Source organism: Bos javanicus, chromosome 3 (assembly GCF_032452875.1).
Source record: "Bos javanicus breed banteng chromosome 3, ARS-OSU_banteng_1.0, whole genome shotgun sequence".
Lineage (NCBI taxonomy): Eukaryota > Metazoa > Chordata > Mammalia > Artiodactyla > Bovidae > Bos > Bos javanicus.
The window spans coordinates 16,476,179-16,504,073 of NC_083870.1; the positions used below are offsets into that span (position 1 = coordinate 16,476,179).

At 44.3% G+C, this 27,895-nt stretch overlaps 1 protein-coding gene and 1 long non-coding RNA gene across 17 annotated transcripts; one reads left to right on the plus strand and one right to left on the minus strand.

Moving 5' to 3' along the window:
* On the plus strand, nt 1–27,443 carry TPM3 (tropomyosin 3). 16 transcript variants are annotated; one of them, XM_061405413.1, is made up of 10 exons: nt 1–219; nt 832–957; nt 12,432–12,565; nt 14,161–14,278; nt 14,367–14,437; nt 15,739–15,814; nt 16,444–16,506; nt 16,680–16,749; nt 17,713–17,791; nt 26,086–27,443. In XM_061405413.1, exons 1-10 carry the CDS (start codon nt 106–108, stop codon nt 26,087–26,089), a joined length of 855 nt encoding a protein of 284 aa, XP_061261397.1. In that variant the 5' UTR covers nt 1–105; the 3' UTR covers nt 26,090–27,443. The 16 variants fall into 16 exon arrangements, with proteins under 16 accessions (XP_061261397.1, XP_061261419.1, XP_061261388.1 ...); XM_061405435.1 differs by lacking the exons at nt 15,739–15,814; nt 26,086–27,443 and adding exons at nt 15,109–15,184; nt 18,517–18,722; XM_061405404.1 differs by lacking the exon at nt 26,086–27,443 and adding an exon at nt 18,517–18,722.
* On the minus strand, nt 22–6,175 carry LOC133240598 (uncharacterized). The gene is made up of 2 exons (XR_009734269.1): nt 5,828–6,175; nt 22–5,233 (listed from the first exon to the last, which is right to left on the minus strand). It is a non-coding gene; the product is annotated as an uncharacterized LOC133240598 (long non-coding RNA).
* Nucleotides 27,444–27,895: the final 452 nt, after the last annotated feature.

Here is a 27,895-nt window from a genome sequence, read left to right on the forward strand (position 1 = left end):
CCAGGTCTGGGGAGCTAGTCACTCAGCCAGCAGCCCCTCCTTTCTTGCCCTAGTCTCCAGTCCTCCAGTATTCACAGGTGAGCTCCCCAACGGCCACTGTTCAGGATGGAGGCCATCAAGAAAAAGATGCAGATGCTGAAGCTGGACAAGGAGAACGCTCTGGATCGGGCAGAGCAAGCGGAAGCTGAGCAGAAGCAGGCAGAAGAAAGAAGTAAGCAGGTAGGCCTTAGCCTTGGTCTCTCTTACCGGCTGGTGAACAAAACTGAAGTGGAAGAGTTTTGGTGGGAAAGGCAGTGACCACTGGTGCCAGCTCATCCTTTGGGCGGGAGGGACTCCTCTTCTTCCCCAGCCTCACAGCACACGAAGAGGGCATCTAGGGTATTTGCCTTAGACTGCCTGTGTGACCTTGTGAAAGTCAGTGAACCCTTCTGAGCCACAGTCTGTCTGCTCAATTTAAGTGGGAGTGGATCATGTTTTGGAATAACTCGTGACTTCTAGAGGAAAAGGTGGGAGCTTGGCATGCAGCATCTCTTTTCCCTTAAATGGGGTCACAGACATAGACATCTGAAGATATTTACCATCCCAATGTCTTAATGAAAACTCAGCGTGGCCTGGTCATTTTAGGGTCAGAGATTACAAGGTCACAGGCCAAGGCCATAGCAAAATTCCTGGGGCAGTTGGCTGAAACTGATGAAGAAGAAAGTGTGTTGTCTCTCTGAGGATGGTAACATAGAGGGTGAGCTCAGGGGTCTGTCAGGCTCAAGAGCCTAGGGTCTGAGTCTGCACTGTTGTGTATGTGTGTCTTGTGTGTGACTCTTGGGGCTTCCATAGCTGGAAGATGAGCTGGCAGCCATGCAGAAGAAGCTGAAAGGGACAGAGGACGAGCTGGACAAGTATTCTGAAGCTTTGAAGGATGCCCAGGAGAAGCTGGAGCTGGCAGAGAAGAAAGCAGCTGATGTGAGTATAGGGAAACGGGGGTGGGTTTAACCTATGCAAATAGATCTTCATGTTAATAACTGAATTCTAAACACACTTGGACATATACACACTTGTGGATTCTCAGAACATAGGCGTAGATACCCACATGCATCTTTCCCACATGCTGGTATACCCTTATTGGCACATACTTTCATTCTTTAAAACTTGCAGAAGTCTCATTTTTCTTACCCCCAATCCAGGAATTTAATTATCTTTCCCAGGACCTGGACAAAGGGAGGGAACTCCAAGTCCAGAGTGCTATCACTTACCCCACCTCCTCCCCCATGCCACATTCTTAGCTTTTGTGTCCAAGGACTGGCATGTAGATATGTGTATTAATAGGGAACCTCTCATCTCTCAACTGCCCAGCAGAGCTAGCTCAGATTTCACAATGGGACAAAGGAGGTCACACTGACCCTGGCCCTATATGGGTTTATTTATCGTGGGCAATGTGGGCATCTGACCTTATGCCACAGAGATGCCATAGAAAGCACTGCTTATAGCACAGCTGAGAGAATCTTAATATCAGAAATAAGAAGGACCAGGGAGTAAAGTTGTTACCACCAGACCTCACTCTGTGACCTTGACTAAATTATTCAGCTTCTCTAGGGCTAAGTTTTCCCACTTGAAAATGAAATAAATTCTCTTTTCCACTTCACGTTATCTCATAGTCGCCCATTTCCCTTTATCTCGTCAACCTTGAAGTTAACCACAAAGATAAAAGAGAGACTACAAGAAAAGATTTGTGGAAGAAAAGTAACACAGGAATCTTAACAGCAACAAAAGAATGTTCTGGTATTGATGGAAATACAGTCAATTTTCAGCACTGAGTTAGTAAGAAAGTATTTTTAAAATCACATTTGGTTTTGGAAAACATTTAGAAACAGAGCAAGAGGTTCAGCAACGTTTTCGGATGCTCTCATTCACTTCTTTACTATTAGGTTTCCGATCTCCCTGCTGGCTTTTTGCCGCTTTCAGTGACCTGGGGAAGTGCTGAGGGTTGTTGAATATATCATGCCAGAGGTCACAGACAGAGAGCGTATTATATACATGATACATGTTCATAGTTTCCAAGAGTTTACGCCACTGCAAACTATTCATTCTTCCTTTGTGGAAAACTGTGAACAACACAGTTTACTCCAGGACTTTGGGCTAGAGCTTGATGGCCTGCTGGACTTGCCTAACTTAGGTTACAAGGATAGATGACTGTATCTCTCTGGTTCAAATAAATGGGCAGAGGATTAAGTTTTCACAAATGGACACAATGTCAGGTTGATAACAATTTTGTGAGATGTAACAAAATTGTAACAACTCTCTGGGAAAGTCCTTAGGCTGGTATAGCTAGTATATGGGTTTGAGGAGGTACTTCCAGGAACAATGAAAAAACAAACAAGATTAACCCGAGATTTGGGGAGAGAAAGAATGACATAGAGGCTCTAGACAATACACTGATATCATTGGGAAGATAAGGAATTTGTTGGAGATGAATTCTATTTGTCCTTACACACACACACGTAAGCACACATCAGCCCCCACCTAGACAGGGTCTACTCAGTATATTCATTTGAAAGAAACTTCTCATAGTCATATAGAAAGCTACCAAAACCATTTAAATATGTAAAGTATGGGTAAAAAAAACCTCATTCAACTTCTCTCCCTCTTGTTAGCTTTCCCAAAAAGTCATTAAGTCCCCTCAGAGATATGTAAGAGAATAAGAAATAGGAGAAGCTTGTAGGCAAGAGGCAAACAAACTTGGGGTTAAGATGGAAACCCATCTTTTGAACTGTGGTGTTGGAGAAGACTCTTCAGAGTTCCTTGGACTGCAAGGTGATCCAACCAGTCTATCCTATCAAGAAATCAGTCCTGAATATTGAAGGACTGATGCTGAAGTTGAAGCTCCAATTCTCTGGCCATCTGATGCAAAGAACTGACTCATTTGAAAATACCCTGATGCCAGCAAAGATTAAAGGCGGGAGGAGAAGGGGACGACAGAGGATGAGACGGTTGGATGGCATCACCAACTCAGTGGACATGAGTTTGAGTAAGCTCCCGGAGTTGGTGATGGACTGGGAAGCCTGGTGTGCTGCAGTCCATGGGGTGGCAAAGAGTCAGACACGACTGAGCGACTGAACTGAACTGAAGATGGAAACTGGAAGAAAGGTTTCTTTTCTCAAAGCTGGGGTCAGCAAACTATCGGGGTAAATGATGCTTTGGCCTGGTTTCCGACAAAGTTTTACTGGAGCATTTCCATGCCCATTCATTTACATATTGCCCTACTGACTTTCCCCCTACAAGAGAGTGGCAGCCACACACTATGGCCCACAAGGTTAGAAATATTTACTATCTGGCCCTTTACAGAAGTTTGTTGACTGCTGCCTCAAAGGGTCAAAGAAGAAAAGGAAGGCGTCTATGGGAATTGGGGAAAGCGCTAAATCAAGAAGAGGCAACAGGTTTCAAGTAGAGAGCAAGGGTCAGAGTCAGCAGCACAGAATATATGCGTCTTTGAAGGGAGGGTGCTCTTTCTAATAGGAAGGGAGTTCACAGCTCAGCCTCAGCCCTTGAGATTAATAAACAAGTAAAGAGAGCATATTCAGTTCAGTTGTCGCTCAGTCGTGTCCGACTCTTTGCAACCCCATGAATCACAGCACACCAGGCCTCTCTGCCCATCCGCAACTCCCAGAGTTCACCCAAACTCATGGGCATCGAAGTGATGCCATCCAGCCATCTAATCCTCTGTTGTCCCCTTCTCCTCCTGATCCCAGTTCCTCCCAGCATCAGGGTCTTTTCCAATGAGTCAACTCTTCGCATGAGGTGGCCAAAGTATTGGAGTTTCAGCCTCAGCATCAGTCCTTCCAATGAACACGCAGGACTGATCTCCTTTAGAATGGACTGGTTGGATCTCCTTGCAGTCCAAGGGACTCTCAAGAGTCTTCTCCAACACCACAGTTCAAAAGCATCAATTCTTTGGTGCTCAGCTTTCTTTACAGTCCAACTCTCACATCCATACATGACCACTGGAAAAACCATAGCCTTGACTAGACGGACCTTTGTTGGCAAAGTAATATCTCTGCTTTTGAATATGCTATCTAGGTTGGTCGTAACTTTCCTTCCAAGGAGTAAGCGTCTTTTAATTTCATGGCTGCGATCACCATTACTTTGATGTAAATATAAGGGAAAGAGAACCTGGGAGTCCTGGTTACCTGAGAAGCCAATGTGGAAAGCATAGGATTTGCTAGGACTCCTTGAACAAAGAAAGGGTGAGGGTGTGGCAAGGTCAGTCTGAACTTCATTTATTTCCTCCCTAAGTTCATCCAAGGTCCTTTTCATTTTTTAATTGTGAAAAATATGTACATAATGTAAAATTTGCCATTTTAACCATTTTTAAGTGTACAAGTCATTGGTGGTCAGAACATTCACACTGTGGTGCAACCATGTGGAAGGTTCTTTTGATCTGAGATGAAATCAGAAGCTGTTGAAGGTAAAACAAAAGGAGAATGCAATAGGTAGGACACACAAGTTATACTTTTTTCAAGGATAGGAGGTGAAAAGGATGGGGAGAAGAGGGAGAGGACAGACATATACACCTGTTGATATACTGTACTGTTGGTTACCAGGAAAACAATAGCACTAAGCCCCTTGCTGCCCATCCATCATGCTTTTAAAGGTCATTAGGAGTCAGTCCACCTGTTTCCCTGGATCAAGAGAAGATTATCTGTTCAAATCTACCAGCCTCAGGAATGCAGTGGTGCTCTCAACACTCATTTGGTTTTTCTAAGATGAAGTCTTCTGCTTCTTCAGTAGGGCAAGGGAGCAGTGCAATAGTGTCCCCTGCTGATCAGCCCTGAGATGACAAAGTCTCATTTGTATTTCCATGGATTATGGATATCTCGTTAGATTTCTCCAAAGAGAGTTGGGAAAGGTCTTAGGCCATCAGGGCAGAGTTTACTGAAACTTCAAACCCTGCTTTTTTTCTTTCCATTTCCTGGGTGGGTAGCAGGGGCAGGGGTGGTAAATCAGTGTATAGGTTACTCTCTCAAGCAAATTACTTACTGTCTGAGTTGTTTCTGTTTCCTCTGATTAGTCTAAATGCTCAGTATTTCTAAATGCAGATGGTTGAAGACAGCCTCTGGTGGGAGTGTCTTCAGAACAAGGCATTGAGCGCAGCACCAATGTCTTACTTATAAATCTTCTTGGGGGTCAGGATTCTTAATTTAAAATCCTGGTCGACATCCTAATTCTCTAGAGAAAAAAAGATCTGCAACACAGGAGAGGCTTATTACTATTACTTACTGAGAAGGTGGGAGGAATACAAAGAAATAAGAGGGAAGAGTAAAATCCTCCAGGCTCTTTATTACTGTGCTTCTAAAAATCCTGCATGGCAATGCCTGTAGGGGTGGTTTCTAACTGATAAATAGCTCCTGGGGTACCTGGAAGCAGTAGTAGTGTGAAATTGGTGAAAGTTCTAACACAGAGGGAAGGCTGAGATTCTCCATACTATATATGTTTTTCAGATGCTCCTATCAGTGCTGTTGCACAAAGGATCTCGTGACACTAGTCTGTAATAGAGGACTCCTTCTGATAAAATGGAGGCTTAAGACACATTCCTCACCTACAAAAGGAATTGTAAGCGATGATTAATTACAAAGTCCTGAATCATTCAAGGTTTGGAGAGGCTGGTAAATCACTGGTGTATACTGATTCTCAAAAGTATCAGGGGAAAAGACCAGTATTTTGAATAGAACACGTTCATAACTGGTGACAAACAGAACGAGAATTTTGCCAAACTGCCCATCTCTTCACCCCCCATTAATTCCCTTCACGGACTTTCAGGAGATGGGAGAGCACCCACCTGAGCTGACTTTGAAAGGAGGCTGGAGAGCAGCACTCTTGAAGATGAGGCCCAGGAAGTCTTTTCTTAGCACTTGGGTTTGGAGCATTTGTGGGGTGGGTGAAGTAGAGGCTTGTGGGGTGTTTACGTTCTGGAGAGGCCACAGGGTGCCAGGAGTGAGAGGTCAACTGCGAGTGCGTAAAGGCCGCACAGGCCAACCATTGTGGGCAGTCTGCCCAGGGCCGGAGAGGCTTAACCACTACGCGCCTTCTGGTTACCATGGTAGCCCTCCCTCTTCCCAACCCCGCCCTCCTTTGCTGGCCGGAGGGAGAGTCTGGAAGCAGCCGCCCAGGGGTACTGGGCGGGCCCGCCCCTCGCTTTCTGCCGCGGGCCTCCGTCTAGTGGACTGCCTTCCCGCCCGCCTGGCGGTGGGAGGGCGCGGCGGTCGTAGCGTCACATCCGGGCGGGTGGTGAGTTCCGGTATTTCAGGGCGGAGCAGGCGGAAGTAGGGGTGAGAAGCGGCTGCAACGCCGAGCGGAGGAGGCAGGAACCTGTAGGCAAGCAGGAGCTGGGTGGGGACCATGGCCGGGATCACCACCATCGAGGCGGTGAAGCGCAAGATCCAGGTTCTGCAGCAGCAGGCCGATGATGCAGAGGAGAGGGCCGAGCGCCTCCAGCGGGAAGTGGAGGGAGAAAGACGGGCCCGAGAACAGGTACGGAGAGGGCGAGGCGCGTGAGGGAGAGGCAGGCGCTGGAGCAGATGGGACCCCGAAGTGGGGCCGGATTTTTGCGGTGGAGCACGGTCCTTAGGGGGCCAGTATAATCCGAGATGAAGTTGAAGTCCGGAGGATGGGTGGGGCTTAGCTTCACTTGGACCTCAAGTAGGTGAGGGGGACACTGGCTGCTGGAGCAAGCAGACTTGACTTTTGAAGGAATTGAGCCTCACGGGGTCTGAGGCGTGCTTTTCTTCCTCTTTTCTCCCGGCTCATTCATTCAATCCCTCCGAGTCGGGCGCGGTCAAGGGAGGGGCTCAGCGGCCTCTCCCTCCCCCACTTCCCCGGTGGGGTGGGGGACTTTGCTCTCGTTTGGGGTTTCCGGCCCAAAGGGTGAGAGTAGGTGGTTGCCTCTCTGATCTGGAGGTGTGCAGAGCCGAAAGGGTGGGGGGTAGAGGGTGGGAACAGCCGGAAAGCCCCCGGCCTGGCCTGCTGGCAGCTTTTCCGCTCCCTCCTCCTGCTCAGGAAATGAGGCAGCAGTCGACTGAGGAAGCGCGGTGCCCTCCCTGGAGGAGGTTGAGGCCACAGCACCGCCTCCCATCCTCCGGTCTGGGGCCCTTTCCTCTTAGGGGGAACACTTGCAGCTGCTAAACCCACTCTGTCGACGTGAAACTGGAGGGGAGGAGATAGTACCTCGCTGCCTCTGTGAGTGCAAATGTAGGAGCCAACAAAACCTGCCTAGCTTCCAAGACTACCTGGAAGGCGGGATCTTCTGCCAGATTCAGGCCTTTATTGCTGAAGTGTGAAGAGTGCAAGCTGAACCGTTTAAGAACACTTCTTCCAAGCAGAGCTGATAAGCGAGAGTATGTGGTAGAGAATCTGATGGAGTGCCAATTTCTGTCAAGGTTTCTGGTTGCCCTAGGCAGTGTGGCTGATGGAGTTTCGAGGGGTCTCTTAAGTGACGTTACTACTCTGCTACGTTCCCAAGTACCCACTCTAGTGTCTTTTTTTTTTTTTTTTTTACGTTGAATATTTGTTCAACTAAAAGTTGAAACATAATATGCTCATAGATTGAACGGTGATTCTTGAAACTGCTTTCTGTTGAGAAGTGGTGGGCTAGTTTTAGTAAGCCATAGGTTTTCCACGATCTAGGGTGCAGTCTAGTGGGTAGAACTGATTTCCTGAGTTGAGGTTGAGGTTTTGGTTTTGGAGGATCCTGAGGCTGGAGGGGAAAGTAACTGTTGCTAAAATTTGAAGACCTAATGAAAGAACTCTTGTGGTTTATTGGTATTCCTTGTTCTCCCCTCCCTACTTTTGGCTGCTCTTTTGGGGAGTGGCTGAGAATTAATGTTTTGGGGAAATGAGAGAAGCAGCTGCCCTCCAGGTTAATACTTAAAGATTGTTAGAATAGTAATTTGTTTTTACAACTGGACATAGAAATGCTGGGAGCTTGGTTTCCTCAGTCACTCATTTCTCAGTGGATTTTTCCTCTGTTCATTATGCTCCTAACTTCTAATTATCATTCTAGTGAGATGAACTGGCTGGGTGACTCTTTATGACTAGGGACACTTTCTCATCTCCTTTGTTCTGGAGACCAGATCCCCTTAAAGGGGGAGACAGGGTGGCTCTAAGGAACTGGCCATGTGTTGACCTAGAGCCAGGCTCAAAGTAAGGGCATGCTAGGAATGATTCTAGGGTAGATGATGTCATTACCCCCACCCTCAGTAGCCCCCAGGACTTGGTTTCCCGCCTAGGATGTCCTGGACATTCACTGCACTCAGGATTTGGTAATTTTCCTTGCAGGGAAATTTCACTCCTTTTTTTTTCCCACCTGGGCTCATAGGTGAGAGAGCAGAGTGACCAGCTTCAGGTTTTTCTTAAGCTTCTCCCTCACTCCGAGCCTGCCAGATTTGCTTACTGAGCTGAGTGAGTTCTAGTGAGGAAGCCCTCACTCAGATGGGGAAGTAGATTGATAGTTAAATATTTATGAAACCAGTATTTTCTACAGCCCAGCTTGAAAAGTGTCTAATCTTTTGACTTTCTGCTCTAGTGAACTTTGAATTCCTCCTGAGGAAACACCTGTGGGAAGGGAGAGGGGGGAGTGTCTGAACTACCTGTTATCCTCTTAGGGCATTCTGGAATGTGGATTTTGCAGGCTCTTCCCACCTGGAGCTGGAAGCTCTGACCTCCCTTGTGTTATTGCATGCCATTAGTGGGATTGGTACGTAATTACTTTTCTGGTTGCTTTGAGTTATCAATCCAGCCCTTGTGGGAAGCTGAACGAGTCCAGAGCCAATTGAGTGGTTCTGGAAACCATTTCTACTGCTCTTGACCTGGAGATGTATCTTTTATAATGTAAGGTGAAGGTGAAGTCACTCAGTCATGTCAGACTCTTTGCGACCCCGTAGACTGTAGCCTACCAGGCTTCTCCGTCCATGGGATTCTCCAGGCAAGAATACTGGAGTGGGTTACCATTTCCTTCTCCCGGGCGTCTTCCCGACCCAGGGATCGAACCCGGGTCTCCCGCATTGGAGGCAGACGCTTTAATGTCTGAGCCACCAGGGAAGCCCATGTATAATTATAATGTAGCAGCTTGTCAAATCCACTTTTGATTTTGAATCTCCTTTGTACTTTTTTGCGAAACTGAAACTTATGGCAACATAATATTTCAGTGCAGTCTTTTCCCTCATCTGTGTGTGTGTGTTGTGGTGGTGGTAAAGATACAGTGGTAAATGTTTACTATTTTAACCATTTTTAAGTGTACAATTCACCTTATCTGTTTTTAATACTTGTCTCCTAACTTCTGGTATTTCTCGCTCTTTTTTTTTTTTTTCCCTGGTCTAAAAAATTTAGGAATACTATTGAGGGAGTGAGTGGGCTTTGAACAGCAGTTTGATTGTGGCCGTATTCCCAAATTCCTAGTCTGCAGGGGGTGGGTGGTGGTGGTGGTTAGAATGTCTGGCCATTGTGTAGCTCTCTTCTGTTTGTACGGTCTGATGGGATAAGCCACTGACTTTATCACCTTTCCTTGGTTGAGGTTTGCTTTTTTTTTCTTACTTCATACTAAGAGCACATACTCATAGGGGAGAGGCAAATAGCCCTTTGCTCTGAGTGCCTCCGCTTAGTCTCCACCTTTGTTTACTCTGGAACAGATAACTGCTCCCTTCCTTCCAACTTGCCTCCCCCTTGAAATTTAAAGTCCCCAAGGACACAGTATCTCCCTGGGTAGATACATTTGTGAATACTGTAAACCAGAGCAGTCCTTTACTCACAGGGCTCAAGCCTAACTTTTCTGTTACTCTTCTCCTTTGAATTTCATCTCTGGCTTTTGTCTAAAAAGAGAAACCCTGGAGTGGCAGCATACCAGATTTAGGCTAATCCCCTTCTGTCCTTGGCCCTGATCTGCCTCTGAACACCAGTCTCCTGTCTTTTCTGCCTTGATGGGTATGGTGCTCTTGATGGGTATGGTATGGTGCTCTTGGGCAATCTCTTTAGTGTGAAGGATGGTAGCACTTAAACTCATTTCCTAGCTGAAGCTGTTGTCAGCCATCTTCTGAAGTGAGTCAGTCGCTGCTTTGTTCTCCTCTCTGGCCATGGGATCTTTGCTTACTGGGTAGGGGAGAATCCTATTATTACCTGAAGGAAGGACCTCACAGTGTACCTCCAGCCTAGGCAGGGGTGAGCGGGCTGAAAGATCGAAACCGCATGCTAGACCTAGGATGATAGACAGCATGAAGTTAATGTTTCCCATTGTCACCTGCAGAAGTTAGTCCCACTCAACCTCTGGGTACCACTTAATTGACCTGAAAGGGACAGGCATTGTGCATAGGTTCTGGCTGGAAGGAAAAGTCAGGTAGGTGTCTTCCCTTATTCCTTTAAATATTAAACAGATCTTGATTCTGCAAGCTTTTGTTTCACTGTAAAGAAAACTGATCCTCTGTAGGAAAAGAAAAAAATAGAACAGTGACTACCTTGCTCTCCCTCTGCTCCCCACGGGGGTCTCCAAAGCTTTTGCTGTGGGACTCCCATCATGCGTTCTTTTTTTGGTACGGGCTTGTTCAGTGTGCACATGCTCTGATTAGGGCACCAAGATGTGTTTTCTCCTCCTCCCTTTTCAGCCTTGCGAAGAATTCTATTGTAAATGCTGATTTGTGGGAGAAACTGCCCGAGCCAGCTTGTTGTCATGGAAACTATACACCCCCGCCCCCATAGCCTGTTATCTTTACTTCATTTGGGTAACTGCTGGTGAGCTGGGTGGGGACTTAGATTTCATGAGCTTCCTTCAAATCTGGGTTCCGTCTTCTTTTTTTTTTTTTTTAAGTTCTAGGCATCTGAAGATAGAGGGGTGGAGTAAATGATTGAACTGTCAGTTCTCAGTTCTTCTTTCACAGTTCTTGCCTGATTGCCAGATTCATAATAACCTTGACCTGTTAGCCTTTTTGAGCTTGTGAGGTGAAATCTGTGTTGTCCTAGGTTTCCTGAGACAGGACCAGAGAATACTTGTCTTTGTGCTATTTTGAATAGAGATGCAAACGGTCTCTTAGTAATTTCAGCTTATGTAGACATCTTGATTTTCTTTTCCTGTAGGGCATTGGTTATATAGCCCCAGCCCCTGCAGTTCCTTGAATCGCCTATGTTTGTATTTGGAAATTTTTGTGTGCTATGTAACCCAGTTCTTAACAGGAGTCTTTTGGGCTATATCCCTTCCCATAGGGGCTGGTGGCCCAGATTATTTCTATAGCTACCCCCACCCCTGACTACCAGGAGGAAATCAGGGTAATAGAATTCAGGCACAATCTGGGCTGTAGAAGAGAGATCGTGTTTACCAAGCATTTGGATAAGCATCTGAACTGTGTGCAGGGGAGATTAAATTCTTGTGCAGTTGTGACAGTCAGTGTACTTGCCACCAGCAAAGGTGTGGGGAAGGGAAGGGCAATCATAAGAGAGAGGCTTCTCTACCAGTAGAATTCTTGCTTATGTGGCTGCCTCCTTCTTCCCTTGCTTCTTATTCCATGGCCCAGGAAGAGGCATGGGATTACTTGGACTCCAACCTGTGCTTTTTATTGTGGAGTGGGAGCCAGGGAGAAGATTGTCATACACTGCAGTGGAGGGTGAGGCTAAGGGAGTGACTTGAGGAATAGATAGGGTCACAATTCAGAAATTCGGAGGGGTGGTGGTGGAAGGCCTGAGGGAACATTCTTCTGCCCCCAGTTTTTTTGGTAATGCCATCAAAGCAGATAATTTTCGCCCAAAGAAACTCCTTGTAGTCAACTTTTAAAACACGGGAGGTGGGGGCCAGTTGAAAGGGTGGAAAGTCGGTATCCCAATATTCCATCCTTTTGTTTTCTGGTCTGAAGGTCCTTCTGGAAAACATTCTCTTGGCTCGTCATCCTCTTGTTGGGTGTGTTAGGGTAAGGTTATCAGAGGGTTAACAACTTGAGTTAAGCAGCAGATTAACAGATAATCCAAGATTCCCTCTTTGAGAAACCTTTATTTTTCTACTTTATGTGACACTTGGGAAAGCTGCTGCAGAATAAGACATGTCTCTAAGCCAGCACTCAGGCAGACCCCTTCACTTGGCTTACCTTTTCTGACACTAGCGCGTTTAGGAATTTGAACTGAGTCCAGAAAGGGGGTGGTACTAACTGACACTGGGCTGTGCAAGGAACTGAGTTTTGAAATGCTTTTCCTGTGGAACATATGGGAATTCATTGATGGGAAAGGGAGGAAAATGCCTGTCATAATACAGAGTGTATAATCATGTCTGCTCGGTCTTACATGCATCTGAGTTAAGTTCTACCCTGCAAGACTCTGGCTTCCTCATGGTAGTATTCAGCCCGTCTTAGTGTCATAGTTCAGTTTCTTTTCACCATGCCTTTGCTTCCTTTTCCCATTTTTTCACTTAAACACAGGCTGAGGCTGAGGTGGCCTCCTTGAACCGTAGGATCCAGCTGGTTGAAGAGGAGCTGGACCGAGCTCAAGAGCGCCTGGCCACTGCCCTGCAAAAGCTGGAGGAAGCTGAGAAAGCTGCTGATGAGAGTGAGAGGTATGTAGCGGGGCCTGATGAAGTGTGGATTTCAAAAGGTGTTCATAATGGCTCTAATCAAACAGGTTCCTTAAAAACCTATTTTTTTAAAAACAGTGATCTGTCTTTACACGGGATCTTCTTTCCTTCTGTCCCTCATATTCTCTACATATGAAAACCAACAGAGTAAGGGTTAGCTGGATCCATGACCCTTGTGTAATTAGTGTTTCTCTATAAATAAATTCACCTAGTAATAGGATCGCTGTAGTGGCCTCCATTTAGCACCCACTCAGAGGCAATGGCACCCCACTCCAGTACTCTTGCCTGGAAAATCCCATGGACGGAGGAGCCTGGTGGGCTGCAGTCCATGGGGTCACTAAGAGTCGAACACGACTGAGCGACTTCACTTTCACTTTTCACTTTCATGCATTGGAGAAGGAAATGGCAACCCACTCCAGTGTTCTTGCCTGGAGAATCCCAGGGACGGGGGAGCCTGGTGGGCTGCCGTCTATGGGGTTGCACAGAGTCGGACACGACTGAAGCGACTTAGCAGCAGCAGCAGAGCGGTTCTCAAAGTGAGGTTCCAGACCAGCTATAGCAGGAATTTGGGAGAAAGTCCCATCAGCAGCCTCTGCCACTCATCAGTGGATCAGAGGTGGAGCCCAGTAATCACTGATTTAATAAGCTCTCTCATCCCTGGCTGCACTGTTAGAATCATGGGAGTGCGTGGTAGGGATCTTTGGGGAGTTTAAAAAATGCATCAGAATGCCTGGGTCCCATCTCAAATCAGTTAGAACCCATTGTGAAAGGGGTCTGGCTATTTTTAAAGCTCTCCAGTAAATTCTGGGAGAGTACTGCATGGCCTCACTTGCAGGATCTCAGTTCCCCAACCAAGAATTAAACCCAGGACCCAGCAATGAAAGCCCAGAGCTCTAACCACTAGGCAACCAGAGAACTACCCCCTCCATTGATAATTCTAATGTGTACCCAGGGTTAGAACCACAGTCCTTGAACCAGCTCATCTTTGTTGAAAATAGCCAATTGGCTTCTTGCCACATGTGACTTAAAATGAGAACAAAAGTGTGTGATGACTTGCACAAACTAAGACTTTGCAGAATTAAAAAAATTCCTTGTTGGGAGTACATTAACACAGAGCAGCCATGAAAATAAATAAGACAGCTATGTGTATACTATTATAGAATAGTGGCCAAATTATAGAAAGTGAGGAAAACAAATTGCAGAGCAGTGTAGCATGGTTCCTTTGGGGCGTGGGGAAAGGTGATGAGATTTTTGGTATATAAAACATTTCTGGAAGGATTATCAGGTATTCGATTACTTTTGATGAGCAGGACGAGAATTAGGGAGACTTTTTGCGTTAGACCTTTAGACTGTTCATTTAAATGTTTAATTTTTAAATAAGCATGTATTTATAAGAAAAGATTTTAAGCAGAATAATTCAACTAAGGTGAGAAGGTGCTATGCAAATTGTTTTTGAGCGACACAAGCAGAGAGGCATGGGCTTTACCTGGTGCAGTTCTGGGTCCCTTAGAGTTCATGAGCTGATGACAGACCCCCCAGGCTGTCAGCGCTGCATCTGTCCCTGTTGTTTCTGGCAGAGGTATGAAGGTTATTGAAAACCGAGCCTTAAAAGATGAAGAAAAAATGGAACTCCAGGAAATCCAACTCAAAGAAGCTAAGCACATTGCAGAAGAGGCAGACAGGAAGTATGAAGAGGTACGGCACTCTTCGCTTGTCCCTCTCTCTTCAGTGATATCGGCCCCTTCTTTGCTCCACTGAACTGAACCCGTGTCTTTTCCCGTAGGTGGCTCGCAAGTTGGTGATTATTGAGGGAGACTTGGAGCGCACAGAGGAGCGAGCCGAGCTGGCAGAGTCGTGAGTATCTTGCCCCCCAAATCTTGCCGCACCATTCTGCCCCTTCCCTTTTGGCTTGGGCACTAATGTGAATAGCATTTCTTCAGCCTTGTTAAACAGGACCTAGAGAGTGGGAATCATCTAGAATGCTTTTTTCTTTTAGCCCCAAGAATGGCTTTGGGCTTTCTTAACTGTCTTAACTCATGCCATGTGACAAATGAGGCTTCCTGATTTCTTGTTGGGAGGGTTTATAAATTGAGGGGAAGATGAAATCTAAAAAAAAAAAAAAAAATGGTGAACTGTTGGCCGGCAGGCCTACTGGGTCCTTCCAGCTGGGTTCTGCTTCTCCTTGAGGCATTCAAGTGGCTATGCTGACTTAAGATGTGTCTCTGTTTTTACTACTTCTCTAAGCTGCTGGGGAACTTTCAGGCAAAGGCAGACATGACCTGTTCCCCTGATGGCACCTTCTGGGCCTTGTTTAACAAAGTCCGTGCTGATACAGATTTATTTGTGCTTCCCTCGCATTTCCCTCTTCTAGACATGACATATCATGACCATGGTGATGTTTTTCTTTCCATTTTTTTTTAATTTTTTCCCCCCATTTTGCTGCTTGTTTCCTTGCTGTGTTCCTTTTTGACCTTTCTCCCTCCCCACCACCTGGCTTGTGCGATCCCTGTGACTATCACTAACAGCCGTTGCCGAGAGATGGATGAGCAAATCAGACTGATGGACCAGAACCTGAAGTGTCTGAGTGCTGCTGAAGAAAAGGTACTAACCATTAAACCCACAGAGCAGTTCTGTGTATGGTGTGATTTTGTTCGGTTTTGTTTTTGTTCTGTTTTGCAGCTGCCTCCCCTCCACTGGTGGTTTGTTGAGTGCTTTCTCATCTCTTCATGGAATGCTCCATTCCTCTCCACTTACTTGGCATCTTTCATCTCTTCTTTCCTAATTACTTCACTGCCTCTCCACAGGGTCTCGCCTTCCCTTGGGTGATTTGGGGGATATCTTTGGGTTGGGCATCCGTTCCCACTTCCACCCCAGGTAGCTGTTCTGATTTGTTCCTGGTAGTGATTTCCCAGGTGTTCTCTTTACTAGTGTCCGCACACTCTGAGTCCCAGCCCAGGAGGGTCCAGCTCCTGATGTGTTCTCTGGTAGAGGGAGGGGGGTTGATGCTTGCCCAGATTACCTGGGATCTTCTCTTTTCCCCAGTATGCCTTCCAACTCTCTCTACATATAGGTTCAATTCATGTCTGTGTGTCTCTCTCCCTTTTTTTATTCTCTTCTTCCCCTTTCCTCTCCTGCGGTATTTAAAATATTCACAGTAAATGTTCTGAGCTGGAGGAGGAGCTGAAGAATGTCACCAACAACCTCAAGTCTCTTGAGGCTCAGGCGGAGAAGGTAGGGGCTGGTTTGTAAAAGTGACAGGCTTTGGGGCCTGGGCCCAGCCCTGCCCTTGATGAAAAATGGGAGAAACTCATTCCTTATATAATCCAGTGAGAAGAATCCACCTATTCTCTCCAGATTCGGGTTTAATGCCAATTCCTGTGCACTTTGATTGCTGTAGTTAAAGAAACTTCTTGGTCTCACATTCCCGGGGTGATGTTCTCCTAGGCTGATACTGCTATGCTGATGTTTGGGGGCAACAAGTAGTATCAGATCTGAAACCTAATGGGCATAAAGAAAGATGGCTTGTCTTTAGCTTCTTGTGGGACTGTTTCAGCCACGTGGCCTCCGGGTGTCACCACATTTACTCATTAACCTGGAGGCAGGAAGAATGCCTTCCTGTGTTGATCAAAGCCTAGGTCCATTTTAAAAATAATGGTCCTGGTGGAGTCTGAGGTTATCATGGCGCCAAGGACATTGATTTGTGAGTTTTAAGGACTGTTTGTTCTGAAACAGCCTTGTTCTTTCTCATGGATCATTCAACACATTCAATCCAAGAGGATGTTGAATGTAAAGGTCGGGAGCGGGGTGTCATCTGTGTGAGTAATATCTATTTTGAGATGTTTATTCTACTTCTCTTACAGTACTCTCAAAAAGAAGACAAATATGAGGAAGAGATAAAGATTCTTACCGATAAACTCAAGGAGGTGAGCTGGGGTGATTATGTATGAGGAGGGGGGCCCCAAGGCATTGAGAGGCATATAAGGTAGTTAGCTGGCTTTGGTTCTGAAAATTACAGAACCAGAAGGTGGAAAAAATAAAGGCCCTTCTTGAACTGTCTTATTTATCTCTGATTCTGACTCATTTCATGTTCCCCTAGGCAGAGACCCGTGCTGAGTTTGCTGAGAGATCAGTAGCCAAGCTGGAAAAGACAATTGATGATTTGGAAGGTATGGAGCCTGGTGAGGGATTAAAATGAATAGAGAGGAAGACCTTGCCCTTTGACCCTCTTCCCCTCAACACCAAAAGAATTTGGTAGTGACCTGGCGTGCATCCTATGCCCTGTCCTATGCCACAGCCAGGTGAAGTGGGCCAGATCTTGGAACTGGATTTTTATACTTACTCTTTCCTTTAATAAGACTTAACCTAATATTCTGGAATTTGTGTCCTCCCCTTGGAGGAGATTGGTCATGGCACGTACCCCCATGTCACCCCATGGCTACTTTGGGCAATCTTGTTCACCACTCAAGTTGAAGGGGCGCCTCACCAAGGGACGCAGCGGTGGAATGACCACTTCTCAGAGCTGACCAATGCCAGGGGCTTTCTGAATGCTTCCTGCCTCTGCGATTTGGCAGCTGCATCTACCCTAACAAGGGAAAGTTTTTACTTTGCTCTGAGAAGTCTGAGATATGCTGCTTTGGTACACTCTGGGTAGCAGAATATTCTTTGGGAGAGTTTGGGGCAGGCAACCTGTAGAGCAGAGGTGCCAAGAATATTGGTCATGCTTGGTAGGTCTGAATATTAAGTGTCTGAGTATTAATGTGTATTTTCTCCTTTTTCTATTTTTGTTAAATTCAGTGTTATCACTACTAGGAATTAGGTTTGCTGGGTGGGAGTAGTATCCTCTTGAGTGCCTTTGGTAATTGGAATTTCTAGTCACGACTGTGCCCAGGTTCTCAACCTTTGCTGCAATTGATTAGAGGTATCAGAGGTATCAAGAAGTCTGGTTGGTCTTGGGGACAGTGAATCTGAAAATGGCCAGTCATGGCTACCAGGATAGATTTTCTCCTCAAGGTGGGATTAGACCCATGGTCATGCTTTCCCTCATTTCTAACGATTCCCTCTCTTCATCTGCTTCTGATACCTTTTACTCTGTGTCCTCATTCCTCCCTGTGGTTCCTGTGCCTGTCCAGATGAGCTCTATGCCCAGAAACTGAAGTACAAGGCCATTAGCGAGGAGCTGGACCACGCCCTCAATGACATGACCTCTATGTAACTATCTGACAGCAGAGTGGGGCTGGGACCTTGGCTTGTGGGTGGGTGGGGGTACAGACTGCATAGTGTGCTCTGCTTTTGTCTTCTGGAAACTAGAATCTCCACTCTTATCTTTAAAACATTGGTGCTGGTTACTTGTTGGCAAAAGCTGCGGAGGCATGTAATCCTGGATCAGTGGTAGAACCCTGATCTATGTGTAATTTTTGTACTTTTTATTCATAGTCCCTTCATTATGACACCGGGATTTTCCCATTTGTTTCTTAAGTTTCGTCTCAGAAGAGTTACTGCTTAAGATAATCGTGTTGTCATTCAATTAAAGAACTATGGCCCAGAGAGCCAGTGACTTGGGCCATAGCACCCAGACTTCCTTGGTGTGTATGGTTTGTACCCTGATACTGAAGTTCAGGTGAAACACCCATGATTGGAAATACCAAATTCACCTAAAAGGCTGAGCCAAGTCCCAGAGCAAGCCAGGTAGTAAAAAGCACCAAAAAGAGTTGTGGGGGCCTTCATCTGTTTGCTGTGGATCCCTGATCCTTGACGCTAATCTGCCTTTTCCCCCACTAACCTGAAAAGAAGCCAAATGACTCAGGCTGCAGTATCTGGCTGTCTTTTATCATTCCTACTGCCACCAACCTTTTTCTCCTCTTCCTCTCTCCCAAATTGCTGTCTAGATTGATGCTTGTCCTTCTCACCTAGAGTCTCCTTACTTTTTCACACAGATAATTATCACCGTTTCTGCTCTGTTCTGGATCTACCCCCTTTCCTCGGGGAACCCAACGCCCCACTCTCGCTCTGGATTCCATTTGGGTCAGCCTGGCTGATCCCCAAGGCATTAAGATGGGCGGGGGGCGGGGAGGTGGCCACAAAACAACTTATGTATTCTCTTCCACCCCTCACCCCAAATTAAAATGTTAAGCTGCCGGAAGCCTCATGCTACCCTGCATTTGTGTCATTGACAAAGCTGCTGCTGTCCCTAAAAAGGAGCCTTGGGGGTGTGATGTGGGGCGCAGCTATTGTAGGCTCTCCCTCCTCTGACTTATATAATCAAAGCCACTTTTGTGTGTGTCTATTTTTTCTTGACATTTAAATTCAACTGATCTATCAGAGTGGTGGACTAAGAGAGGTTCCTTAGAACAGGAGCTCTAGTTTGACACTCAAGCTGAATGAAATTATCTAAGTCCTTTACTTCCAGGTTCTTAAATCTTCCTGTCTGGAATGTTTGTCTTCTGCTTAGGTTCTTCTTTTAGAGACCACTGAAGTACCTCTCAATATATCCTCTCTATCCTTTTACCAGTGGTTCATCCTCAGAATACTCGGTGGACCCAAATATGTGACTGCTGAAATTGACTAAGTATATTGCCCCAAGTCAGAGAATATACATAATAGGTAGAATTTCCAGCAGTTACAAACCTTTCTTACATATTTGAGGCTCACTACTATTTGCCTGCTAGTATATGCTAATGGAATATAAGTGATAAATGATGGTTATTGGAAAGATGAAAACAATCAGTAATGCATATTTCAAATGTTATACACAGGTACCACTTTTTTTAGTACATGCATAAATAGGGTAAATTGCTTCTAGTAGGATTGTTCCTAAGTTCATGTTGTGGAATTAAATGTAAACCTTCCGGAAATTCCTATGCTGATTTACATAGCAGATATAGTTTAATCTCAGTAGTGTAATCATAGATTATACTTATCTAAGTACCTAAGTGTAATCCACTTAGTACTTCAGTTTCTCAGCATAGTATATATTTAAAATTTGGCTTTCTTTTAAACAGATACAGCCAGGTATAGAGGTTTTCTCTAATTTAAAACTTTAGGTCCCATTGAATTCGGTTTTCTTTCTGTCTATACCATTTCTTTTTTCCATACAGCCTTTGTGATTAAGGTACAGGTTATTACTAGTTTAGGCACAGGGTGTTAAGACGGAGGCATCTTCCTTACTCTCAGGTTGCTCAGAATCTAGTAGGAGAGAAAACATATGTATAAAACTAAAGATGATGTGTGGTGAGTACCCCAATCAAGTACCCTCAGAGGGAGGAAGAGGTTGATTGCAGTGCTGCGGATAAGAAAAGTGGCACGATAGGAGGCACATACAAGTTACTTAATAAACATGTCAAAACTTTCCTCTTCATTTTTACTGGATTCCAAAAGATTGCATTTTTGACAGTTTGGTTGAAGGAAAGTGGATCTTGAGCATTTTCATCAGAGAAGCAAAAGAACAAAGGCATAGAATTGGGAAGGACACCAGAGGTTTAAGGGTCCATTTAGATAAACTAGGGAACCAGGTATGTGCTGTAAGCAGGCTCGGGAGTTTTAATTTTGTTTTGTAGGTGATAGGGGTACCACTAGAGATTTTGAACAAGGGTGTGTTCTGAGTGGAAGAGTTAATTTGGCAACTAAGTTAAGAACATATTGGGAGGAAAAAAAAAAGAACATATTGGAAAGGGAGCAGATTATCAAAGTGATCCATTAAGGCAGTGATTCCCAGATTTTGTTCATTTGCATACCACTTTTGACTGCTTTTTCCATATTTACATGCAGGCTACATTATTTTTTTTTAATTTACTCATTTTAAAATTTCTTATGCTAAAAAAAAAAAATTCTTACACTACACAATTCTAACTTGAAATCAAAAGTTTTGACATGTGCTAGTGTTTTTTTCCTAATGAACATTAAAGTCATATAGCTAATTAAGTTCACAAAAGTATGCTGTCTGCAATCTTCTCACTTAACACTAACAGTGACTGTACCACAGTTTAGGAAATACTTGGTTATGTTATTGCAGTTTCCTGGGGAGAAAAATCTGACCTAGATAGTGGTATTAGGGGATGGTGCTGACCATGGGCATTATGAAGGGTGGTCACCAAATGCAAGAAGGAAGCATCAAGGATGACTGGTTTTGAACCTAGGGAAATGGTGGTATTAAAGGTGTAGGACGGTCATATGGTCCTGGTTTGGGAAGGCAAGGGAATAAGTATGTAAAACTAGCTGGTATCCAAGATGAAAACAAATCCTAGCACTTGAAGGGAAGAGTTTGATACAAGAGAGATTTAGGAGTCCGTGAGGTTGGCAGGCAGTTTAGGCCATGGAAGTAAATTCGAATCCTAAAGACAATTGCAAATGTAAAACGAAAAACTAAGCAGAGGAAAATCTGTGTAGAGGTGGAAGCCAAATGGAACTGGTTGGAAGGGTAGAAGAAATGAGTAACTTTTAAAAAAATTTTAATTACTGGGTGATTTCCAGTGATTCTCAACTTTAACAGGTAGAGAAGGATGATAATTGAAAATTATGAAAACATAATTGTCATTGATGCTTTATTAATCTGAGGGTATGTTTTGAGCATTAAGGACAAGGAGAGGAGCCATACTTCAAGGAGCAGAAGCAAACTGATGGAAAGGAAAAAAGAGGCATGGAGTATAGTCTAGAATAATGATGTCTGTCCGAACCTTTGACAGTGATTTCCAGTATCACAGCCACCAGCCACGTGGGGCTGTTGAATACTCAGTGTGGCTAGTGTGACCCAGGAACTAAATTCTAATTCTGCTTACTTTTAGTTCTGAATTTAATTAACCACATGTGGCTAGTGGCTGCTGCGTTCATTGTATAGTACCAGCTGTTTTAGTATGTGGGCAGAAGGAATTGACTTTGGCACAGAGGAAGGCTTCCAACAAAGGAAAGAACTAAGAATGGAGAAAGAAGAGTGAGGTGTAGAAACCATCTTTACTTGAGCCAAGACTTGCTATGGGAATAGGGTGAAGCATCAGAGCATTGGTAATCTCAGAGCAAAGTGCTTCACCCCTTAACTTTCCTCATCTTAATTTCTAAGAAAAAACCACAGGCTGATGTGTTGGGATCCATTCTTCCCTTCCTCCTTACCATTGTCAGGACAAGGAATAAAACAAAATGAGACTGGATCCCAAGTTACCTGATGGGTGCAACTGACCTGTTATGTTAGGCAGCCTTGTCTTAGCCACACCCAGACTCTTCCATTCACATGATATTGGTTGAATATTCCTTAGCCTTAACATGAGGGAGGAGTTAAAAAAAAAAAAAAAATCTGTTTTACATCATTCCTTGAATGTGAGTCTTTAACACTGATACAGTTCCCCTTATTCCAGGCACTCCCATCCTTTTCCTGTTACAGAATGAAATTGACCGGATTCAGCCTAGTGAAGCCTAAGAATGTGTAGCATCCGTGGGATTATTCCCTGAAAGGAAAATCAGACCAAAGGGGGATTCTCTGACTTGTTTTTGTTTGTTCGTTTAATTTGCTCTTACAGGGAACCAAGAAATTTAATGAACTAGTATCTGGTCCTGAATTTTTAGTTAATAGAAATAACAGAGTTAGAAACCTTACTTATTACAAAGTTCAAGGTGAGAAAACAATCACATTTATCTTTCTGACCTTATGCAATTCTAAAGGAACTAGAAGTTCTAGGATTTAATCAGGCAATAAAATGCTCCCACTTCTTCTCTGCCTCTTTATTTCTTCTCTAAGTGGAACAAAACTCTCCCTGACCAGACTTTTTAGAGTTAGGATCCTAATAACAGCTATCTTTCCTAAGATAGTGGGAGTCACACTAAGACTAACTTAGATATAGGTGTTACGGAACAGCCAGATTGCAAATGGTCTCTGGGTGTGATATAACACCAAAAAGTTCAAGGAATGAAATTTCAACACAATCTGAACCCCTACTGTTTGTCAGGATTGCCCCAGTGAATAAGACAGGTCCAATCCCAGGCCTGATGGACTAGTGTAGGCTAGTACAGTGTCTCTCAGTGGTGGACTTTAGCCCTTTAGGTCAGGATAATTCTGGGATGTACAGAACAATGCTATTTATTGCTGTCCCCTGCCCAATAAATAGGTCAGACCCTCCAGTTGTGACAATTAAAACCTGCCCTCACACATTTCTCAATTCTCCTCTAGGGGGAGGGGAGGGAGAGTATTCCTCCTATTGTGACACTGGTTTAGTAGGAGGTGCAGTTTGTAAAATTCTCTCCAATTCTACCCCTTAGTATAAGGGGCAGAAACTCTTGTTTTTTGGCTATTCCCCCCCAGGATCTTTTTATACATGTATGTTTTTTGTTTTGGATAGTGTACACAAAGTGGCAAGTATTATTGGGAACACACTAGTCCCCAGCTTCTGGGTAGAACTGGGAAAACCTCAGTCCAGAAGGCAAGGCAACTGGGCAGTGCCCACAGTGAGCCCACAGATGCAAGACAGAGAAGTCTTTTTCATATTGAGTTTCTGAGACCATTTTGAAACAGACTGTAAAACAAAGGAAGAAACTTGTTTATGAACACCAGAGGCTGATATTAGAAGTGGATTAGGAAGACCTGTCCCTCAATTTCCATTACCCTTGTGTTGGTCACATGAATTTGGAGTCACTGTAGCCCGTCTTTTTTATTTATTAAAAAAAAAATTTTTTTTCCTTGTGATGAGAACTTCTAGGATGACTCTTTAAAAACACCTTTCGTATATAAAACATACAGAGCGTACTGACTATATTATACTGTACATTACATCTCTAGTACTTATTTATTTTATAACTGGAAGTTTATACCTTTTGACTACCTTCATCCAATTACCCCCATACACACACTCTCCCCCTCTGGTAACCACACATTTGATCTCTTTTTCTGTGAGACTGTTGAAGTATAATTGACTTATAACACTATGTTTATATTAGTTACTGCTGCACAGCATAGTGATGTGATATTTCTATACAAGACGATCACCTTCCAAGTGGAAAATCCAGATAAAGCCAGGGGATTTGAGCACTTAATTACTTGTATCAGGAACGCTTTTAGTTAAGACACATCGAAATAGCAGCTTAAATAAATATGCGGTTGTTTTTCTCTCATAATAAAAAGTCTTGATTTGAGCAGCTTTGGCTTGATGTAGTTGGGGTTTCTGTGATTCTTATGGCCCTTTTTTCTTAGTTGAAATTTGCAACTCGAGTCATCATATCCATGTTCCAGTCAAGAAAGACGGCTAGTTTTTTCCAGAAGCCCCCAGACACACTACCTCCTACATCATTGGCCAGAACTGGATCACGTGATTACCCTAAGCTGCTACTGAGGCTGGAGAAACAGGATAGTCTTGACTGGCTTGCGTTAGTAATCCACCTTCCCTGGGGCTGGCGACTGTGGCCACTAACAGGTTTGGTGAAGTTGGGTTTTGATTGGATGTGCCACAATGATAGGTCTTTCACTCAACACCTACCACAAAAAGCATTACAAAGTGTAGGGTTGAGTGAGTATGGGCTATGTATCCCAGTCTCCTGTTCATAATGCTGTATTGAATGCTTTTATAGAAAAATATTCAACTTTTCACATTGGTTCCTTACAAACTCTAAGTTTTGTAAAAGTATTTCTTATGAGCCAACTGTATTCCTTCTTTTGCTGTGTTTCACTTGTCTCAGTTTCTTAACCCAGGGAATAAATACTGTGAAGGAGATATTTTTCTCCCTCAAAATGTCATCCTTTCAGCTTGTTAGCCTGCATTTTTTATTTTATTCCTCTGTTGGTCTTTTCACCAACTGACTGAATCCTCCTTGCATCCATCCAGCCTTACAGATGCATGTTATATATACCAGGTAGTTGAAAGTCTCAAGATTTACTTCTGGTACTCTACTAATTTTCCCTTTTTCTCTTTCTCCTCCTCTTTTTCCTCTCCTTCTCTTGTTTTCTGTCCTCTCCATTGCTGCTGCAGAGCGTCTCTACAGCCAACTTGAGCGAAACCGCCTGCTTTCTAATGAGCTGAAGCTAACGCTGCATGATCTATGTGACTGATGGGCAGGGCTCACTGATGCCCATTAAACCGAGCTTACGGCTCACGCCACTGACCTGGACCCCAGCAAAAAGCTGATTGTCTTTTTAAAGTTATTATTTTGCCCTAAGCAAGTTGCTTTTTAATTGGAACAGTTAGAATAGTGTTGTCTTCCTTACTGCACTGTAAAGTGGGAACAGTTAAAATTAATACTGCCTTTCTACGCTTTTCAAGAGATTGTGGGTGATGAAGGGAGGGACCTGAGAGATTATAATGAGGAAATCTGGGAGAGTTTTCTGTTTTCCACCCGTATTTGCTGCTCTTTCACTTGTGCACTGACTGTAGGATATGTTGCTTGCATGAATGTTTTCTAACAATAAAAGGACTGACTTGACAAGATGTTGTAACTGCTTCATCTGCAGGCCCGGGGATGGGCCCTTCTGACTGGGTAGAAAAAAAGACAAGGGAAAGAAAGGGGTGTGGGACATGAATAGGTCAGTGTTGCCATTCGCTTCCTTGAGTTGAAGAGCATTTTCCCTACCTCCCTAGAGCAGAGAGTGGTTTGCTTGCTGGGCAGCTTTGATTCTCCTTGATGTTCAGCAGCTGGTTTTCTTCATGATGTTTTCCCCATTTTTCCTCGTGCTTCTTTTTCCTGGTATAATGTTTAATTGTAAGTAACTGTGTCACAGGCTAGTTCCTGAAGAATAACTCTGTGAAAGTCTCAATTGATGTTTTGCTTACAAGGATATGTTTTGCAGTATTCTTTTTTTGTTTTTAATTTGGGTGCATCAAATCTTAGTTGTGGCATGTGGAATCTTCAATCTTAGTTGCAGCATGCAGGATTTAGTTCCCTGACCAGGAAGCAAACCTGGGCTCCCTTCCCTGCATTGGGAGCTCAGAGTCTTAGCCACTAGACCAACAGGGAAGTCCCTGTTTTGTTGTATTCATGACTTTGTTTTCTTTCTAGATTCTCTGACTTAGCTATGGGGGTTCTTTTATTTATCCCACTAGTCATTCCTCTCCTCTCTACTTGTTGAGGAAAACCTGTAGTGCATGGGGATCCTATTGTACTCAAATTTTCAAGTTGAGATTCTGCTGTTTCTACTGGTAGAAACATGCCCATCCTTGTTCTCAATGTGTCAGACTCCAGCAGGCTATTTGGAGTAGGTGTTATCCTGTGGGCAAAGACTTAGAAGAGTGGATGGCTGATGTTTAACTTAAGGCCACCTCCTTCAGTGACTGAAAACTGAAAGCCTCAGTTGGGGTGTGGGGAGGAGAGGAAATGATAAGGTCCCCAGCTCCCTCCCCTAGAAGTCCAGCAACACGTGTAACTTCCGTAGGCAAGTCTGAGGCCCTGAAAAACCGCGTGATGCAATAGCTCACTTCTGTGGCTGAGACGGCAGCTGCTTTATTAGTCTGCAGCTTCCCTGCAACAGGAGCAATTCTCAGAATGGGTAGACCTTGAAATTTACTTCTTTTATAACATCTCTCCTTTACCCCCATTAGATAAACTGAAATGCACCAAAGAGGAGCACCTCTGTACACAAAGGATGCTGGACCAGACTCTGCTTGACCTGAATGAGATGTAGAGCACCCCAGCCCCGCCCTGCCGCTGCTCCTCCCTCTCACCCCGACTCCGCTGGGGCCAGCCTGCCCGAAGCTGACCTTTAAACTGAGGGCTGATCTTTAACTGGAAGGCTGCTTTCTCCTTTCGCCACCTCTCCCACCCCCTACTCCTGTGTCCTTTTCGCCAAACTGTCTCTGCCTCTCCTCAGAGATTCCAGTTGGGCTAGAGGCTGAGCACCTTTGGGAACACGTTTAAGGGAATGTGAGCACAATGCAAAGTGTCTTTAAAAGCATGTTGTGATGTACACATTTTGTAATTACCTTTTTTGTTGTTGATGTAACAACCATTTGTAAAAAAACATTCCAGATAATTCCGTAGTTCTGAAGCAGCAGTCTAATCCCTTTCTCACTTTTGGAAGGTAACATTTCAGCTTAATGCATATTGCCTTCTCCAGAGAGAAAGGGAAAAGGTTTGGGCCTGCCTTACTGAGAGCCTAGCAGTCTAGAGAAAGGCTCCATTTGGGGAAACCTCATTGCCCTGTAAAAAGTACCTGCCAAACCAGAAAGATGATTCCAGGAGGAGTTAGCCCAAAAAAAAAAAAAAAGTGCTGTTCAGGTTTTCAGCTTTACAGTATCTTTGGACAACCTTTTTTTTTCTTTTTTCATCAGAAGTGACCAAACAATTAAGATGGTGAAACCTCTGAGACCAAATCCTTGTCCTAGCTCTACCCTGTTCCCAACTGCTCACAGAATGGATCATGTGCCCCTTATGTTGAAGTGACCACTTATTTGCTCTCCTGCCTCCTTGAAAGAAAGGAAAGAAAATTATGTTTTGCCACTGATTTAGCCATATGAAACTCATCTCATCACCGTTTTCTGGGTCTGAAGCTGCTGTCTCTAAAAGTGCCATCTCATTGTGCTTTGTATCGGTTAGTGCTGGAGAAATCTTGAAAAGCATATGTACAAAACTTTTAAAATTTTATATTATTTTGGAACTTTGCTTCTTTGGGGTTGAGGCACACTGGTCACCCCTCTGCCTGTAAGAGCTCTCTACAGTCTGTGGGCTAGCAGTGTGCTGATCTTTTAAAGTTTCTTTCCCTACCCAATCCCCCTTTTTTGATGAGGTTTCAGTGAGGTCTGTTAGGTGTGCATCCTGCAGCTTAATTGGCTTAAAATGTTCTCTCCTTTGGTGTCTCTTTGGGGACCAACTGGGAGAAAAAAAAAAAACCAATAGTGTAACCGTTTTGATACTGAAAATTGATAAATGTCTTTTTGAAATAAAGAACCAGTCCCTCCAACCTTCAGAAGTACTTGCTTTTATTTCCCAGTCCAAATGGGCTTTCTCCACAGGAGCTAAGTTTGGGTAAAGATAGATCTTTGTGGGTGGCAGCAGTAGGATTTGACGCAGCACACACGCTTTGGAAGTGGTCCAAACTGGGGTCAAAACTCAGCTCTAGATCTCTAGTTGTGTGTTCTTATGTCAACCATTTAGTTTCATTATCTGTAAAATAAAGATAATATGTATTTTTAGGTAAATGTAAAGATTAGAAATAACATGTCAGACGTTTTTAATCTGACACTGGCATCATCAGGGTCAGCTATGTATTTCCTTTACAGTCATGCTTATTCTTTCTCATAAATCCCAGATTTATTGGACTCTGCTCACTAAACAACTGCAATAATATGACACTGATTACATACTCCTATATATGTGTGGTTTTAGTAAACTGTCCTGAGACAGGCTTTGAGC

Coding starts and splice junctions, on each gene's coding strand:
- TPM3 (XM_061405444.1), top strand. CDS start 106: ATGGAGGCCATCAAGAAAAAGATGCAGATGCTGAAGCTGGACAAGGAG. Junction 14,279..14,366: donor CAGACAGGAAGTATGAAGAG/GTACGGCACTCT, acceptor CTTTTCCCGTAG/GTGGCTCGCAAGTTGGTGAT. Junction 16,507..16,679: donor TTACCGATAAACTCAAGGAG/GTGAGCTGGGGT, acceptor ATGTTCCCCTAG/GCAGAGACCCGTGCTGAGTT.